The following is an 18,258-nucleotide window of genomic DNA, read 5'->3' as shown; positions in this document are numbered from 1 at the left end:
TTCCATTCCTGCAGCCTTTCAGAAGCTTGCAGTGCCGTTAGCAGGGATTAGATCCCCAGGACTGATAGAGGAGAAGAGAGAAAGGAGAGCAGATGGGCCTGTCCTTCATTACTGGGTCAGGACTCAACCCATCTGATCCTCATCACAGGCCCTATTGACTTCCTGATAACGGAAAATAAATAATATCTGAGAGGTAGCGTGATAGTGGATAGCACAGAGGCCCAGGAACAATGGGGATTCACTGGTGGAGTTGCAGAGTTATTTGGGGGTTTCTATTGGTCCCTCCTGCTACGTTATGTTGTATTACAGTCATAAAACAGACGCTCTTATCAAGAGCACCTTATTGCACAGTCATTATATAGTATATTGACTGTACATGTGAACCCACAACATTTGTGCAGATAGCACTACCTAGAACATACTACTTAGCAAACATGCTGGAAAATGATTACGCCGATTGTTTTTGTCAAACCTGTTAGTTCACATTAGAAACCCACGGATATGCATCTATTGTTATCTTTCTCCCGAAGCAGTGTATGTCCTACACATTTGGATCTACCCTTCAATTACCCCTCCTAATACACAGCGTTACGCACATTCCTGTGTGACTGGAGACGGAAGAGATTGAGATTGAAAGGACCTGTCGTGTGGGACAGACTGTGAGGAGCTTAGTGGAATATAGAAAACATGGGAGGAATCAATGGAAGCATGAAGACAAAAGGGAACGGTTCAACTTCATCTGCAGTGTAAACCCAGAGCTGACTAATTACACTGAAATCCCAGGGCTGTGACCCGGCATTAAAACATGGTGGGGAATTACAGCTCACTGCTCTGACAACAAACAGAGACCCAACGATAGGTCCTGTCACAGACACAGCAATCTGGTGTCCAAAACCCAGGCAGACTCATACGGTGCTGTAATCTGGTTTAATTAAAACACTGTAAACACTGGGAGGTTGTAGATGAGAGTAAACACATAAACCCACACACGTACACACACACACACACAAACACATGCGCACACAGACACACTCTAACACACACGCGCATATATGTCTTAATTGTATTGTTTATATAATTTGTTTTGTCGTGTTGCTTGTATATCGTTCTATTTAAAAGTTGTGTCTATCAATGTCTTCGTGTTTTGTTTTTGTTTGTTGTCGGCCCCAGGAAGAGTAGCTGCTGCTTCTGCAAAAGCTTATGGGGATCCGAATAAACAAATTAACAAATAAACACACACACGCTCACAGAGGGGAGGGGACGGGAGGGAGGCTAGAGCTGTGGTTCTCAAATAGTGGGTCATGGTCAGTGACTTTTGGGTTAAGGCTGAGCATGTTCTTTTGTCTATTTATTGGGTCACAGGCAGGTCAAATGGCTTCAGCAGGGTCAGAAAGTAAAACATTGGGAGCCACTAGGTTAGAGACCTGAGTTATATGTCTAATCAAGGCTAATACGACTTACCTAACCATACATAGGGGCTGCCAAGGCAACATTTTGGGCTTTTATGATTTGTGTAGCAGAAAACACAGAGAAAGGACGTTCAGTGTAGGTTGATTGCTTCCAGTTCTGCAAATGTCTGCAAAGGTTTAGTGCGGGCTTCATTGTAACCTAAAGCTTTTGCATTATGTCGAGGCACACAAGTTATTGACTACTCACAAACCCATGGGGGAGACAGGATTGGATACTGTTCAACTTCCTTCAGTGAGGATATACAATTGGAATCTACAAGGATTCTATTGTATGCCGACTCAGTCAAACCATATTTTATCTGGATCTAATGTAGTCAACTGTACTGCCTCCAACCATGCAGCTACCTTAGAGGCAGAATCCTTGGAGAGGGCCTGAGAGCTGAACATGATAGATGGATCAAGTCGACACACATTCAAAGTTCAAATACCAGACATCCATGCTCATCACAGTCCTCAAGAGCACTGGAAATAATCTGCATTGATTTAAATGAGTACTGCACTACACAGTGGTTAGCTATCATGACCTCTTAACATAGAAATGGAACAGTAACCAATAGGTTGTTCTATATTAAACAATATACCTGTATACAGTATATACTGTAAGCATCACGTATGTATTCCACACTCACATAATGCCAATAGGTCTTATAGGCTTGATACAAACAAAACCTCAATATTTTATAACATTTTCCAATTACTGTGGGTTATCCAGTTCCCTTAGGCCCTTAGGGTAAATTTGCACGCAACTGTACACACTACACTCTTTACTACTGTATACTCTGTTCTGCTCCACCCAATGGTACGAGACAGGGGCGGACTGGGACCAGAAATCAGCCCTGGCATTTCTAACACACTGGCACATTTTCTTCTTTGAGGCCCACGCACCAGCCCATTTTCTTCCTCAAGGCCCCATTATTAGCCAGGACATGAAAATGTTGCGTAAAAAAAACAAATAAGACAAACCAAATATGTGAAAAATGGACCAGCCCATCTGGCAATTTCCCAAAATGCCAAATGGCTAGTTCGCCCCTGGTATGAGAATAACCGCTATCAGCCGCTGTCTCCTGATCCAGCCAAAACCAGACACCAGGGCCCGTATCCATAAAGCGTCCGAGAGTAGGAGTGCTGCTAGGGCCTTTCAGATAACAATTGTTAAGATTATATGGCCAGGTGGGGTCCTGATCCTAGATCAGCACTCCTAGTCTGAGACGCTTTGTGGATACAGGCCCAGATATGTCATTATTGTTTCTGTCTTTTCCAGTCATCCTCCCATCTGTACACCTCCCATCCTCATCTCCCTCCTGCCTCTGAGACCTCTAGTCCCCCTAGTGGTGGGAAGGAAGACGGCATCCTTCTATTCTGACCGGGGCCTATAATAAACCACTCGATATAATAGGATAGCGCAGACACAAGGCGTGTCCCTTTTATGTGTGGTTCTATTCCTGCTGTCTTTACGAGGAAGTCATGTAACAAATGAGAGCTGACTAGATTCAATTCAGAGAATGATCGAGATCTGAGGAGGACAAATGCTTAATGCCAACCTATAATTGATCTCATTAAATAGACCTAAGCATCAAAGCATCTAATCTGCTCACCGTGACTACTGTCCTCTGTAGCTCGGTAGACAGCGCATGGCCCTTGCAACGCCAGGATTGTTTGTTCGATTCCTGGGACTACCCATATGTCAAATGTATGCACGCATGACTGTACGTGGGTTTGGATAAAAGCGTATGCTAAATGGCATGTATTATATATTACAGATAAGAACAGGCTAAATTAGAATAACTGTTCCTTTGTATGATTCGTTCTTCACTGTGCCCACCACTGAAGTTAGGATCCATTTCCAAGCTACTGTATGTTGCTTTGAGGACATCTGGTCCCTCTGTGATCAAATCCATTAAATCCACCATGTCATCATCTCACACTGACACTTTTAACAGCCTTAGCACCTGTGATCTGCGTGATGGATAAACTGCCCTCTCGGTCAGGTTAATGGGGTTAAAGGGTGCCCGAAAGTTGCCACCATGCAAAGAGTTGAGAGGTCAGGGAAGTGCATCAGGCTATGTGAGCTTTGACCCTGCTTCAGTGTCATAGAGAAAAGGACAGCAGAGTACATCAGTCCTGCTCCTGCCTTCCTCCAAGCTAATTGGTCAATTGGTCAAATCGTTCTCTACTTGACTACAGTATACCTGTTCACCCCAATCCATTCTAAAAACCCAACAGGCACTGATGTGATTGTGATTGCTGTTGCATCCTCAAAGGAATTGCCTTGAATGAGGAAATTTATGTTCATTGCCCCTGTGCCCCATTCACACTTCAGCAGGTAGAATCCCTGTTCATAATAAAGGCAAAAAAAGCATTGGGGTTGAGCATGTGTTTTGTTTTAGATCTCTCTCTCTCTGTCTCTCTTTCTCTCTCTCTTTCTCGTGTTTCATTTGAGCTTTCTCTCTCTCGTGTTTCGTTTGAGCTCGCGCTCTCTCTCTTACTCTCTCTCTCTCTCTCTCGTGTTTCATTTGAGCTCTCTCAATCTCTCTCACTTTCTCTTTCTCTCTCTCACGTGTTTCGCTCGGGTTCTCTCTCTCTCATTCAGCTGTTTCCTGAAAGCTTTGTTTTGACCTCAGTGCCATGGGGGCCACGGGCCCACAAAATGTTTTTAGGTCTTTTTCTGAAGTGCCCCATAAATATTTGAACGCTCTGTGGATGAGGAGTAACGAGGGAATAGAGAGAGCGAAAAAGAGCCAGACACTCGAAACACGCTGATGATAGATGTTGCTGGAACGCACCCGCCTGTTTTCGCTATTGTTTGAATACGCAAGAGACTTGAGGGGAAAGTAACGACTTAAAAGAGAGAAAGAACATTATCAGGTCATCTGGCAGAGAGGAAAACATCTTTCCCCACTTTAAAGTATTCCAGATTGTTGGTTGATACTCTACTGGAGGGACACTCTGTAACTCAGTGTAACTTAGTGCAGAGTATAAAAATCAAGTCCAGAGCATATAAATCAGGGTTGGCATCAATTCGAATTGAAGGCAGTCAATTAAGGAAGTGATTTGAATAGAAAGCTAAAGAAAATCAAACAACTTTTGAAATAAATTGGTTCTACTTGTTGGGAAGTCAGCTGGACGGACGGAAGACAACTCATGAGAGGCAAAACAAGAAAAGGGGAGGAAAGTTATGATAAGCCCGAAAAGTATTTGTACAACGTTACAGTATAAGATAGGGGAGAGTAATGTTGATTGTTGAAGAAGTAGTTGAGAGAAACTAGAATCATTCAAATATACATGTCATTGATTACCCCTCGTCAATCCAACCAAAATGTAAAATATTGCAAATGAACATCAAAATAACCTGTTAAAATGCACTTGTGTGCTAAATGTCAATTTACTTACAATTTTTCTTACAACCAGAATGTTCTTAAAACTATGCCTGCGGATATGTTGAATAACCATGTGTCTCACACAGTTTGTGTAACAAGTGTGAGACCCTGAACAGGATATTTAAATTGTAGGTCCAGGCAACCACACAAGCTCCCAGGCTGCTATTGAAAAGACTGAGGATATATTCTCAGTTTGTCACACTGTGCCCAGGAGCTGAGATCTCTGACTTCATGTCTGTCCCTGAAAAGAGAAGAGTTCTCCTGAATGTACTGCTGAATGTATCTCCACTCATACACACAGACTGAGATCTATATTTTGCAGTCGACTACATACACTTACAGCGTAGTATAGTGTAGTTTAGTGCAGTGTGGTTCACCTGATCTGTGTCGTGCTGTGTCTTGTTTTGTAGTGTACTGTAGTTTCTGTGGTGAGTCTCTACTCCCTATAAGGCATTGGGGGAGGACGAAGTGTCTTCTTACCTGTGAAGAAGCTCTTGACCCGGAGGTAGCTGACACTGAGACGCAGCACAGACAGTTTATCCAGCTTGGAGATGATGTCTGGGGAAAAGGGCAGCATGCTGGCCAGCCGGTCCAGCTCCGCATTCAGGCGGTCCCGGTGCCTCTTTGACGGGTTGGACTTCTCACTCACCGTGGCCGGTTTCCTGGTGAAAACACAACAGGAATATTTTAGTGCCTTTTATTGTGACGGGTTGGTAGCTGTTTGATTCTAAAATATCTGTCAGGCTCAACTGTTACCGGAGAGATGTACTATGCTTTTGGGTGCAGTACGGCCAAGAGTTATGGTTGTAGCAACAGAATATAAACAGGGAATCGTTTTGTAAATCAATAAAAGATACTCATATTCTTTGAAGAGTTTTATTAAAGTCAACTTTATGACTCAGTCAAACACATTGATATAGTGAACCATGCAATATGTGAGGTCAATATACATACATGTTTCATTCAGCAATTGCATACACACACACACACACACGCGCATGCACACACACACACACACACACACACACACACACACACACACACACACACACACACACACACACACACACACACACACACACACACACACACACACACACACACACACACACACACACACACACACACACACAGGGGGTAACAGCATTGCCAGTGTCAGATAATCAATACTAACTCTAAGGGCTTGAACACACGTTTGCCTGCCAAGAGTGCTAGCGAACCGAATGCAAACCGATTTGACATATAGAATCGTGCGAAAATGACGTCAGGCAGACGTCAACAGCACGCTTAGCGATCGGTAGATGAATGGGAGATGCACATTCAGTGCGATGTGTGCGACCCTTAAGAGAACCTCTACAGACACAGATGGGTTGATAGCCTCCAGCACCACCCATGCCTGTCCAGTGACTCAAATCACCACCCCAAACAGTCTCGGCGGTGCCCGTCTCAGATCTCCACTGCGTGGTTACAACAGGTTCCCTTACTACTACCGCTGACCCCTGGCTGAAAACTCTACCTCCTCCCTGCATCGGTCCTGGTCAACGGGAAGAGAAGGTAGAGGTAATGTCAGCTGAACTCCCTCTTGGTTCAAAAGAGACTTGGTTCAATGTACAACTGCAACAAGCTGCAATAGGATTGTGACTTTGAGAATGTTGTTGAGGAAACTCACAAAGCTATTACAGCTGGTTGCCTTACAATTGTACGTTGAATCAACAGTGCTGCATCCTTAGGAGTTTGATTTCTGTCAGCTAGCTACCCCCAGTCAGCTAGCTACCCCCTGTCTCTCTTGCAAGCAAACCCAGTGCTTCAATTAAACCTGTCACGCCACTGTTGTTTACTAGTCCAAATGGGAGGTTATTTCACATTTGTGTCAACCGTCATACTGTTAAAGCAATGTAGATCATTGATTGAGATTCATTTAAAATTGATTTACATTTATGTATATAGTGTTCTGAAATTTGACATAAATTGTAGCTCACTGAAACCTGTTGTTGCAGTTTAACATTTGAACTGTTAAGTGCTACAGTAGCTGACGGCTAGCTTGGTTAGCCTATACGGTCTTTTTCTATGGCTAACATTTGAAACCATCAGGTTTCCTACAAGTCATTTTAACTATGCATCACCTTTGAAAAAGTCTGGGACCACAAGCAACCACAATAATCTGCAAACGACTCCTGCCTGCAGTCACTAAAAAACAGCAAACGGCACTGATTTTACTAATAGTATGCCCATAAGAATAAGAACCTGAATATCAAAAGTAACCTTGACATAAAATGAATTTATCCAAATTGATTATATCTATTACTTATAATTCAACCCAAAGCCATGTGAATATTCGATATGTAATAGCATAAATATGACATCAGCAAATCTATAACATTTTAAATTCGTCCAAACTTTTGCAAATCTTACTAATTTTGTTTTTAAAAAACGTCCAGTGTTTGGTTGGTAGTATAACAGTAGCTAATGTATCTGCATGCTACTTAAATACGAAAATATCACACAAATAATAAACTACATTTGACTATTTGGCTGCCATGTAGGCTATCACAACAGCAAAAAAAAACGTAGGAGAAAAAAAAACACAAAATCCATAAAAACAACTTTCAACATGCGTCAAATATAATATTATGGAGAAAACGTGTGATTCTTAACTGTTTTTGAACGGGCTTCCTTCTTTTCCTGCCCGCATACATGCAGTCTCCCGGTGGTATCATCGTCTTGCGCTCCGTTAAGGTAACAGGTGCGCTACAGAGAAGATGGAGAAAAGTTTTCAGCGTCCCACATATGACATTGGCTACAAAAAGTTTAATGAACAGCCGAATGTACTCCATAAAGTACATTATGCTAAAGCAGTTCATATAAGTCTAGTGATGCTATCAAGATCGGGTAATCAGAAAGAAAAGTCATAAGAATAAAGAGGATAAATGCAATTCTATGTCCTCAACAGTTATAAACACCGTCAATATTTTGTTTACACTGGTGAAACGTAAATATGATGAAAGGCGCAAATTCATAGACAAATCAAATCTATGCTGCCAACTCTCGCTACAATTATTCGCATCAAATACATAAATGATGTAGCATAATAAAACGTTGAATGTCATTTAAAAAAGGCTACATGGAACAAAAAAAGAAAAAACATCAAATTAAAACACTTACCAAGAAGGTCTGTCAATATTACTTAATTCCAGTATAATGTTAGATAGGTCATTCAAATTGAATGGGTATATTACAGACGGCACTTCCTACGTGAACAATACTAATTCCTCGAGAAAATACAGCAACCGTCAACCAGAGCTCTGAACTGATGTTTTCAAAGCTCGAGGCAGATGTGGTTGATGCTTTATACCGAATTGAGTCGCCTTCACTTCCTCGCGTTTCAGGTGGCGGATTCCTCTGAATGACATGTCGAGCTCTTCGCACGCAACTGCCTCACAAACAGACTGCGCGCGCACACACATTAACACACACACACACAGAGAGAGAGAGACACATTATGAGCAGCACAAGGGGAGGGATCTCACGCAAAGCACCACACTACAAATCTCTATGTAGCAGGGAGATTTTTACTGTCGAGCGCTGTCCGAAATGGAAAGGATATTTGGAGCAAGCATTTAGGAAAAATATATTGCCACTGAAATATCCATGGACACTTACCTGGAATCGTTTTGGATTCGCAAAACCACCTTTAAACAGTCAACTATTGCTGGATATACTATCTCCTCAACTTGGTTTGAATGGTGCGTTTGGCATTTATTCTAGGTTGTTTCATTCGAAGGATACGCCAGGAGTTTTAATGTTGTACAGTAATGTCTTATTTTGTTTACTAGCCCATTAATAAGTGCGTGCTGTGTTGTATGATGATGGTTTTAAAATGATCAAATAGCTTGAACCGGGGCTAGGCTATAGGCCCTATACAAAGACGCAGCGAACGTAGAACAAATCCAAGCAGTCGAGTTCATTTAGCATTAGGTCGCTGCCAGATGCTAAGAGATTTTATATAGTCTATACGTACATTTTGATTCAATTTATTGCCCCTTTGTGTACACAGGTTAATATTTATGTAAGGCTATATATACTGTACAAAGAGACAGGTTGGAGGGAGCAGTGAGAGACTGCTCTAATTTGGTCCGTGACGAATCATTTTCGCTTAATTCAATTGATGTGATTGTCATATTGGATCTGTCTAGGTTTTTTTAATCTGTAAAAAGTCAAAAAGTATATTATTATGTCATTTCTATTTTATATTCACTGATGAGAACTTGACGTTCACCTCATTTGTCATTAATTTACTGTTATGTAACTGACTGAAAACGGAGGCCTTTGATGTGATTAAAATATTTGAAACCAATTTTAATTAGCTCCCATGTTTCTTGTTCTTGACTTATTTTTCTCAACACACAAATGTTGTAAATGTTATGCAAAGGGTGTAAAAAAATTACTTTACTCTGTCTGTCTCTCTAGCTCACAACACACATGCCATTAATGAATGAAGCAACTGCAAAGTAGATGACCACAAACATCTGTAAAGCAGATTTCAGATTAAAGCTTTATCCTCAAAAGGTTATCACACTGATTTATAAAACATGGAGTCTGACTTCCCAGAAAAAGGACAAATCCTATGTAAGAAAATGCACTCAGGAAGGCTTGCATGTGGAATAACAACAGAGAAAGGAAACACACACAGTGGATGAATGAATGAGGGATTCATCTTGTGAGGGTTCTACCACCATGTGTCTGTGTGATTTAAGTTAAGAGAGAGAGAGAGAGAAAGTGAACTCAAAGAGGAAGCTTGTAGGATACTGTACAAACCATTTAAACAACACCAGCTCACCAACTCTCCAGACAACGGCTTGCTTGACTGTAGTTCACATGCCTGCATATTATATCACCCTGTGGGGTGAGAGTGGGAACCATCTTCATGAAATAAAAGATCTGCAACAGGAAGGACTTGGAGTGCAATGCTTGTCTTCTGTGATGATAGATCATGACAGACATTGGCTTCAGGGTGGTTTCCAGATGTTGACAGGGCCGGCTCCAGACATACATTATACATTTTTTTAACAAAAGTTTTTTTTAAATAAAAAAACTTTTTTTTTTACTCGGTCAAGGTCTCAATTTACTGTTCAGAATCAAAATAGTAGAATACACAAGGTGCAAGTTCCCGAAATGTGGTTATGTCAGCCATGTCCGCTAACAATTTTTAGAATGGTAAATTAGTCTAGCCAGTTATCTAAACTTGTAGTAATCATGGCTCCCAACACAATCAGTCACTGCTATAGCAGGCTTTAGAATCAATGTACAGTAAATCCCACTGCATCCTTAACCATAGTCCCTTTAAGATTAGTCTGGGCTCAAGCATTAGTAAGCTCGAGTCGTTGTAGCAGAGGCGTGCCTTTTGCACACAACCTGGACAGTGCTCAGTGTATGGTTCTATATATGACATTAACCCATCCCATACTGCTGCCCCATTTTAAGCCAGCTGTCATCTGTTTTGAATGGAGAAGGGCTTCATTGATTAAGCCCTCATTTTGCATTGCCATTGATTTCAAGCTGAATGTTGTGGCAAAACATTCAGTTCTAATAAACATGAATGAACATTTAGTGTCTCATCAATTGCAATGCATTGCAACTGCCATTCCTAGTGACCCACACAAGGGACTTCGGAAATTAACACTCATATTCAAAAACCCTTATCAAACCTGGCATATCACATCTGTGTATGTTTCTAACACTCTTTGTCCTGAGATTGTGCTGTAAAAGTGTCATTATGTTTCACTATTGTTTGATGTCATATATTCCGTATTTTTTTGCCAGTTCTGTCTTTTCCCCCCCTTCCACCAATCTAAACAGAGTGTGAGTCAGAGCACAGTGCATTGTGGGTTTTGATCTGAAAGTTAGTGTTCACACGATGCCACCCGTTGGACAATGACAGTTGTGTAATCCTGTTTTGGAGGGGGTGAAGATTATGTCAGCAGACCAGTGCATGCTGTGACGTGATACACACGCGCACACACACAAACACACACACACACAGGGTAAACCATTATGACAACTTTCATAACCCATGTACAGTAGGAGGATTTCAGCAAAAACCCTTAGCATAATCATTTTCTAGCAATAGTTCCCTCTCGGGCATCATCGTGCTGATCTAGCATCACCCTATAGCAGTAGTTCTCAAACTGTGGGTTGGGACAGGGGTCCAGGTGGGTCGCACACCGGATTATATATTTTTTGTGCATTGCAAAACATGTATTTATCTGAAATACATTTTTGGGATGGAAAAACGCTTTCAGTGTAAACTGCCGTCTATAGGACTCACATAAGTGAATGCAGCAGCCTTGGGTTTGACAGCTATCACTGTTCAGTGTAACTGACTGATTGAATATATTAGATAATTAAAAGTAGTGGGCTGCTCCAATCGTGGGCAGCAGCTTGGTAGACATTATCTGCAGAACGTGTAAGTCAACATAGCACTATCGAGATGGTACAGGGCCTCTATTTTTTATGCTATGTTGATTTAGTCATTTGGGGAGCAATTACTAAGCACAGCAACATAACCTGAGACATTTGCGGTAAGCATAGAGGCGTTTACATACGTTCTTAAATGAAAAGTTGACTGCAGCAAGACAGAAGGCATTGGTGACATTCGCTAGGTTTCCATCCAAGTGGCGACAGATTTTCATGTAAATATTCTAAAATCTGCATTAAAATAATATGCAAATGTGCCCACCAGAGACGTGTTTCCGTCAAAACGGACTTGTTGCAGATAAAAGTCTATGCTGTGCGTGATTACGTGGCGCACAGAAAAATTTATTTTGTGGTAAAATTAATGAACTGAAAAAAATATACAAATTAAATCAGTTTCCATCACATTTTCAACTCTACTGATGGGTTTGGTACGCGCGCTCTCTAGCCAACAGCTAGCATATATAGTGCGGGTGTCGCCTACATTATGAGATTATTATGGACAAAAGAGCGAAATAATTTGTATTTGTTAAACGGCAGCCAAGAATCAATCATCATGTAACCAGAATAAGACCCTCATTATTTATTGGAAAGGAGAATCAAGCTCATCACCGTACACTTTCCCCACCCGGTGGTTCATTATCATTACATTATTATTAATATGTCACCTGTTGCCTAATAAACTGCATGATTTCCAGAGTCATAGTGGGAGGACCACATAACATATCATCGCGTGACTCCAAGCTTAATTCGATATGATGGTTATTACGGTATATCAATATTTGCGCATAAAAGTGTTTCCACCGCCATTTCTTTCATAAGAAATTTTTAAGACACAAAAATATCCCAACTTGTTTAGCCTACTTTGTTTTTGTCAACATTTGGAAAGTTTACCAACAATTTGCTGTTTCTGTCAGGCCTGTCGTGACATTATTTTACCCAACACGTACTCGCATAAAAAGGTTGGATGGAAACCTGATTACTGTCTTCAAAGAACGTCTTACTAACATATTGTCCTCCAAAATCTACCTCTTAACCTTTGAACACAAATGTCCAACTTCTGTAAAAATCCACATTTACAGAAACAACCATAACTTGGAAGCCAGTCATCAACTGGTCAGCGGCAGACTTGAAAATGTTTAACTGGAGCTGAAAGGTCAGCGAGAGGTTGACCACTTCCTCTTCCCTTCATCGCTTTAATCTATTCAATGACACAACTCAGTAAAAGAGGCCTGTATGCAAACTCACATCAACCAGCACTCTGCAGGAAACTGTTGGAAGAGAATGTACATTATCTTGTATCTTTAGTCTATATTGCCTCTGTTCTATTTCTCAACCTTTTTAGTTCCATTCTGAGTATTTGACCTCATGTCAAAATGAGTAGTGTACCCATGACTCATACACTACTCATTTTGACATGAGGTCAAATACTCAGAATGGAACTAAAAAGACAATGATCAAGACTAGAGATTCACAACCAAGGACAGTGGACAGCAAAGCAACAAAGAATGACTTGTGACATCTCACAAAGTATTCACAGCCTCAATGATATCCTTTGAAAGAATGAAAGCAAACAAAATATCCACAGTACATTTATAAACAGATATTATATTCTACAGGCTTGTGATTGACCAAATGTGCCAGGAGCAACATAGTGGAAGTAAATCTCTAGATACAAGGTTAATGGGTTCAGTAAGAAACCTCCGGAGGGCATACACAATGTAGAGTCTATAGACCAAGACTTTTCACTTCGAATTGACATTGAAAAATACCACTGGAATGACTAAAGAATAACCGACTAAATACAAAGAAAAAACATATTATTTGTATTGTTACCTTTAAATAGTTGTCAACATTTCGTACTGTACGTTTGCACACTTCTCTTTCATCTCTGCTTGTGTTGCAAGCCGGGTGCACTGTTTTGAATGGATCTAAGCTACCCTACCGAAGACCTGGCGCTGACGTGTTTTGTCTCACACGTTATCATCAAACAGACCACTGCATGCTGTGAAGTTGTACACACACACACACACACACACACACACACACACACACACACACACACACACACACACACACACACACACACACACACACACACACACACACACACACACACACACACACACACACACACACGCTACAGGCTTTAAATATTTTGCTGTACTGCCACTCTCACTTACACACACACGCACACACGCACACACACACACACACACACACACACACACACACACACACACACACACACACACACACACACACACACACACACACACACACACACACACACACACACACACACACACACACACACACACACACACACACACACACACGCTATAGGCTTTAAAGCTTTTGCCTCAGGTGCAGTATGGTTTTAACTCCATTGTCTAGTCCTGTTAGTGGCAGTCAGGCGTGATAATAGAGGGGATCAGTTATTCACAGGGTGTCTGTTTTGATACAGCACTGGGCCAACATGCTAGGCAGTGCTCTGAGTACCTGGCACAAAGAGTACCTGGAACCTTTCAACACATTACTGTATACTACTGCTTTGAGATTCCAATTTGCTCTGCATGTCACCACTCTAAACTCTTTTAATATTTTGCATCCCTAAAATCACAAAACACCATAACAGTGTGTGTTTGTGTGTGCTGTATGTTTTTCTGTCTGTCCTGTAGGGTGAGATAATGACTTCAATAAAGAACAAACCTCTATTAAATGTGATAATTGTCCATATGTGTGTGTTTCATGCACACACACATGGATATGAGCTCCAAGTGGCAGTTTACATTAGGTCATAACTCAGAAAGAAGAACCTAGGCTCCTGGGTCCTGACCCAGACAGACACCCAGTTTCCCTCCATCAGCACATTTTGCACTGACACACAAGACAACTTCCCCTAGTGGGTGACATCTTGGATCAAGTAGGAGGGGTCCTCCCGGTAGTGAAGTTGTAAATCTGGCAAATGAAAAACAAATGTGAGTGAACCATTAGAAAACAAACTAACTCAAACAGGGATGGAAGCAATTAAAGGAAGATCCATCCGGTGATGATGGTTTCTGCTTCTAATCTGCTCTGTTCAAAGCTAGATTTGGAGCCGTGGTTAAATGTCTTAATAATCTGGTTTATCAATTTTATATCTGATATACAGCTGAGACCCCCTCTGGGTTCACTATTACCAGCAGAAGATCTGTGTCAACCACAAGGAACTTTAGCTAAAACGTAAATGTTAGAATTAAATGGTTGGTGTGTACTATGTCATACTATATTACACAGAAATAACAACTGTCTCTTAAAAAGTAATGAACTACATAGCAAGAAAATACACTTTGAGGAGTGACTCATTACATTTGTATCCCATATGTCAGGAAGCCCATATGTATGTCAGGAAGAAGCTAACTCATTCCAAATGTTTCTGGGCTGTCAATGGGGTCTTCCCTCGCAAGATGATTTTGTATCCTAACACACCAGACGCTGAACGCTCAGAAGGAAACATTTTCGACACTAAGTCATTGTTTTCAATCAACACAACAGGCCATAATAGTATCTGTGTCGTCTGAGAGTAAGACATCATAAACAATGAGACATAAAGTGAAAAACATACCAGAAATTAGTATTAGGGTAACACTTTATAACAACTTTCATTAAAAAAATAATTAATAGGCCTATTTCATAAATATTTTATTATTTGTACATATTTATAAACATTTATGAGCGTGTATAAGGGTCATTCCACAAAATGAGTGCTTTTTGTGTCCCTTTTATATTTTAAGTAGAAATTGTGCATCAATATATACTTCTCTAAGCCTGTTACATTAAATGAAGTGCTCTTTAATATAGAACACATGGAGAATGCAATAACAAAAATAATTTGAATAAAGGCTTGCTGAAGTGCCAAAATGCAGCATTTTGGCATGTCCCTCCATCAACACTGTGTCACTTCCAGGAACATTTCCACCCTCTTCATCAAAAAATGTATCCATGTCTCACCATCATTGTAAAGCCCTAGTTATTTTGTTGCCTTGACAAAATCATCTCTGAAGATTATTATTTATTTCATGTTAGTGGAACAACCGATAAGCATTATAAGCGTTGCAATTTATAAGCGGTTCTAATATAAAACGTGTATAAAAATGCTGCTAAAATTGCATTTTTATGAACGTTGTTATAAAATGTAACATTCTTTCCATATGGTTTCTCTCATATGGAAATGACAACAAAAAATGATGTTGGAGGGGTCAGGCAGTCACTAAAGCTACATGTCAGGTAACACTTCACCAAGCTTCAACAACTGCAAAGACTATGTTATATCCTGACTACTATGAACGAAACTCGAACTTCAAGTCGGGTAGAAAAGGTGACTTGTGAAACACGTTAAAACTCTCACACATACAGTCGGATTATTCAAACGCCCTTGAAAAACAGTAACAGTAGCAACAGTGACTGAAAACATGGCTCCCAATCAAGCTGCTTTAGATGCAGAAAATTGCTTACACATTTTATACAGCGATTGGAGCCCAAAATGGACAAACCTCAGAGGATACATTTCCACAAACTGTGTGTCAGAGATTGGGGTATCCACAGCAGTGGTCTCTGCACCTTTCCAAAACCCACCATCATGCCTATGCCCATACTGGCTGCGTGCACTGGAGAGAATCCAAACCTCTATTTAGTCAATGAACCACACATACTGTAGGACAAGAGGCATATGATGCCAAGAAAGCATGGCCGTAGGCTTAAAGCAATGATTGGCACAGCTAGTGTGACTGTCCTGTCCATAATCCATTTGCTATTGTCCTCGAACTAAGTCAGCATGAAGTTCAAATGAAGCCCCATGTTTTCATCGCAGTGCTTTACCCCATTTCACATGTTGAAATGTTTTCAATTTCCTACCAGACCACCTTTTCATCAGAATTGCATTAACTATTTTTCTCTTCATCAACAACTTGCACATGAATTAAGGTGGTGTTTAGCAATTTTTACAGCTAAAAAAGTAATAACAAGTGAAAGACCCTCTGGAATAATAATGATATTGGAACACTAGTCACTTTAAAAATGTTTACATACTGCTTTACCCATTTCATATGAATATACTGTATTCTTTTCTACTGTATTTTAGTCAATGCCACTCCTACATTGCTCATCCTAATATTTATATATTTCTTAATCTCATGACTTTACTTTTAGATTGTGTGTTTAGTTGTGAATTGTTAGATATTACTGCACTGTTGAAGCTAGGAACACAAGCAATTCGCTACCCCGCAATAACATCTGCTAAATATGTGTATGTGACCAATAACAAATTTGATTTGATTTGAAAGGCAAAATAAGGTTTTATTGATTGAAGTACTCCATCTAGTGGGCATTAATGGACACGCAGTGCAAAGATTAAGTAGGTTTAATCAGTCAATATCTTCAATAAGTTCTTCAACCTGAATTTGCCCAATTATGTTTGACTATGAATTAAAGCTACTTGTGCATTTAATTTACATACATTGACATGTAACTTTACAGATAGGCGTTGACCTACATCACCAAAGACACGATGTGATCTCATGAGAAATGTCTCAGCACTTTCATCCCACTCTTTTTAAAAGTCAGACATTAGGAAATATTGGCTTAAATAACAGATATATCACAAGGATATACTACTTCATCATTGTTATGCATGCTAAAAGTCCAAACAGGTAGCATCATCGAGCCAACTTGTTAAAGGACTTAACTTCAGGTTTGACATATATACTGTCTCTAAGTTATATATCTCTAACTTGGAGTTAAGTCGCTTAGCTATGAGCCAATGAAACAATACCATTGTTGATTCTTCTAAAGCTAATTTCCCTCATCCCTACACAAAGCATACGTATTTAATCTACTGTCCCATGCATAGGCCTATTTATTCATCCAATTACTACACTACTATAAAAACATCATTTTGATTAATGGAGCAGGCACAATTATTGAAGGAATTATTATTATTATTAGGAAACTAAACTGCTTGGAGTAACCCTGGATTGCAAACGGTCATGGTCAAAACATATTGATGCAACAGTATCTAAGATGTGGAGAGGTCTGTCCGTTATAAAGCGCAGCTTTGCCTTCTTGACAATGCTATCAACATGGCAGGTCCTACAGGCCCTAGTTTTATTGCACCTGGACTACTGTCCAGTCGTGTGGTCAGATGCCACAAAGAGGAAAATCATAATTGGCCCAGAACAGGGCAGCATGGCTGACCCTTAAATGTACACAGAGAGCTAACATTCCTGGCTCAAAGTAGAGAAGAGATCAACTGCATCACTACTTGTATTTCTGAAAAGTATTGACATATGAAATGCACTGAGCTGTCTATCTAATCTATTAGCACACAGCTCAGACACCCATGCATAACCCACAAGACATGCCACCTGAGGTCTCTTCACAGTCCCCAAGTCCAGAACAGGTTATGGGAGACGCACATTACTACATAGAGCCATGACTACATGGAACTCTATTCCACATCAAGTAACTCATGCAAACCGTAGAATGAGATTTAAAAAACTGATGAAATACACCTTATGGAACAGTGGGGACTGTGAAGAGACATGCACAGACACACGCACGCATGCATGCACACACAATAACATATGCACTATACACACAGGTACACATAGATTTTATGTTGTAGATATGTGGTAGTAGAGTATTGGCATGTGGGCACACACTTAATGTGTTGTGAAATGTATATGTTGTAAAAATGATATCTGCCTTAATTTTTGCTGGACCCCAGGAAGAGCAGCTGCTGCCTTGGCTAATGGGGATCCATATTAAATATAAATATAAATACAACAAATGTTTGGTAGAAAATGTACCTTTATCTAAAAATATATATATTATTTCTATTAAAAAAAAGTGTATTATACTCTTCTTTTTCTTGTTGTTTCTTGTGGCCAGGTATCAGAATT

General features: G+C 40.3%; 1 protein-coding gene across 1 annotated transcript in view; it reads right to left on the bottom strand.

Annotated features, from left to right (window-relative positions):
• The window catches only part of LOC109899381 (uncharacterized), a 64,982-nt gene extending 56,728 nt beyond the window's left edge, over nt 1–8,254 (bottom strand). The window contains exons 1-3 of the mRNA XM_031836132.1: nt 8,009–8,254; nt 7,502–7,594; nt 5,327–5,508 (exon numbers count right to left, since the gene is read on the bottom strand). Of these exons, the coding sequence (XP_031691992.1) occupies nt 5,327–5,508; nt 7,502–7,563 (244 nt within the window). The 5' untranslated portion in view covers nt 7,564–7,594; nt 8,009–8,254. The remainder of the gene's footprint in view (nt 1–5,326; nt 5,509–7,501; nt 7,595–8,008) is intronic.
• Between the last annotated feature and the right edge of the window lie 10,004 nt (nt 8,255–18,258).

This window comes from Oncorhynchus kisutch, linkage group LG11 (assembly GCF_002021735.2).
Source record: "Oncorhynchus kisutch isolate 150728-3 linkage group LG11, Okis_V2, whole genome shotgun sequence".
Lineage (NCBI taxonomy): Eukaryota > Metazoa > Chordata > Actinopteri > Salmoniformes > Salmonidae > Oncorhynchus > Oncorhynchus kisutch.
The sequence above is the reverse complement of the archived record's forward strand: the minus strand, read 5'-3'. Positions and strand labels throughout refer to the sequence as shown.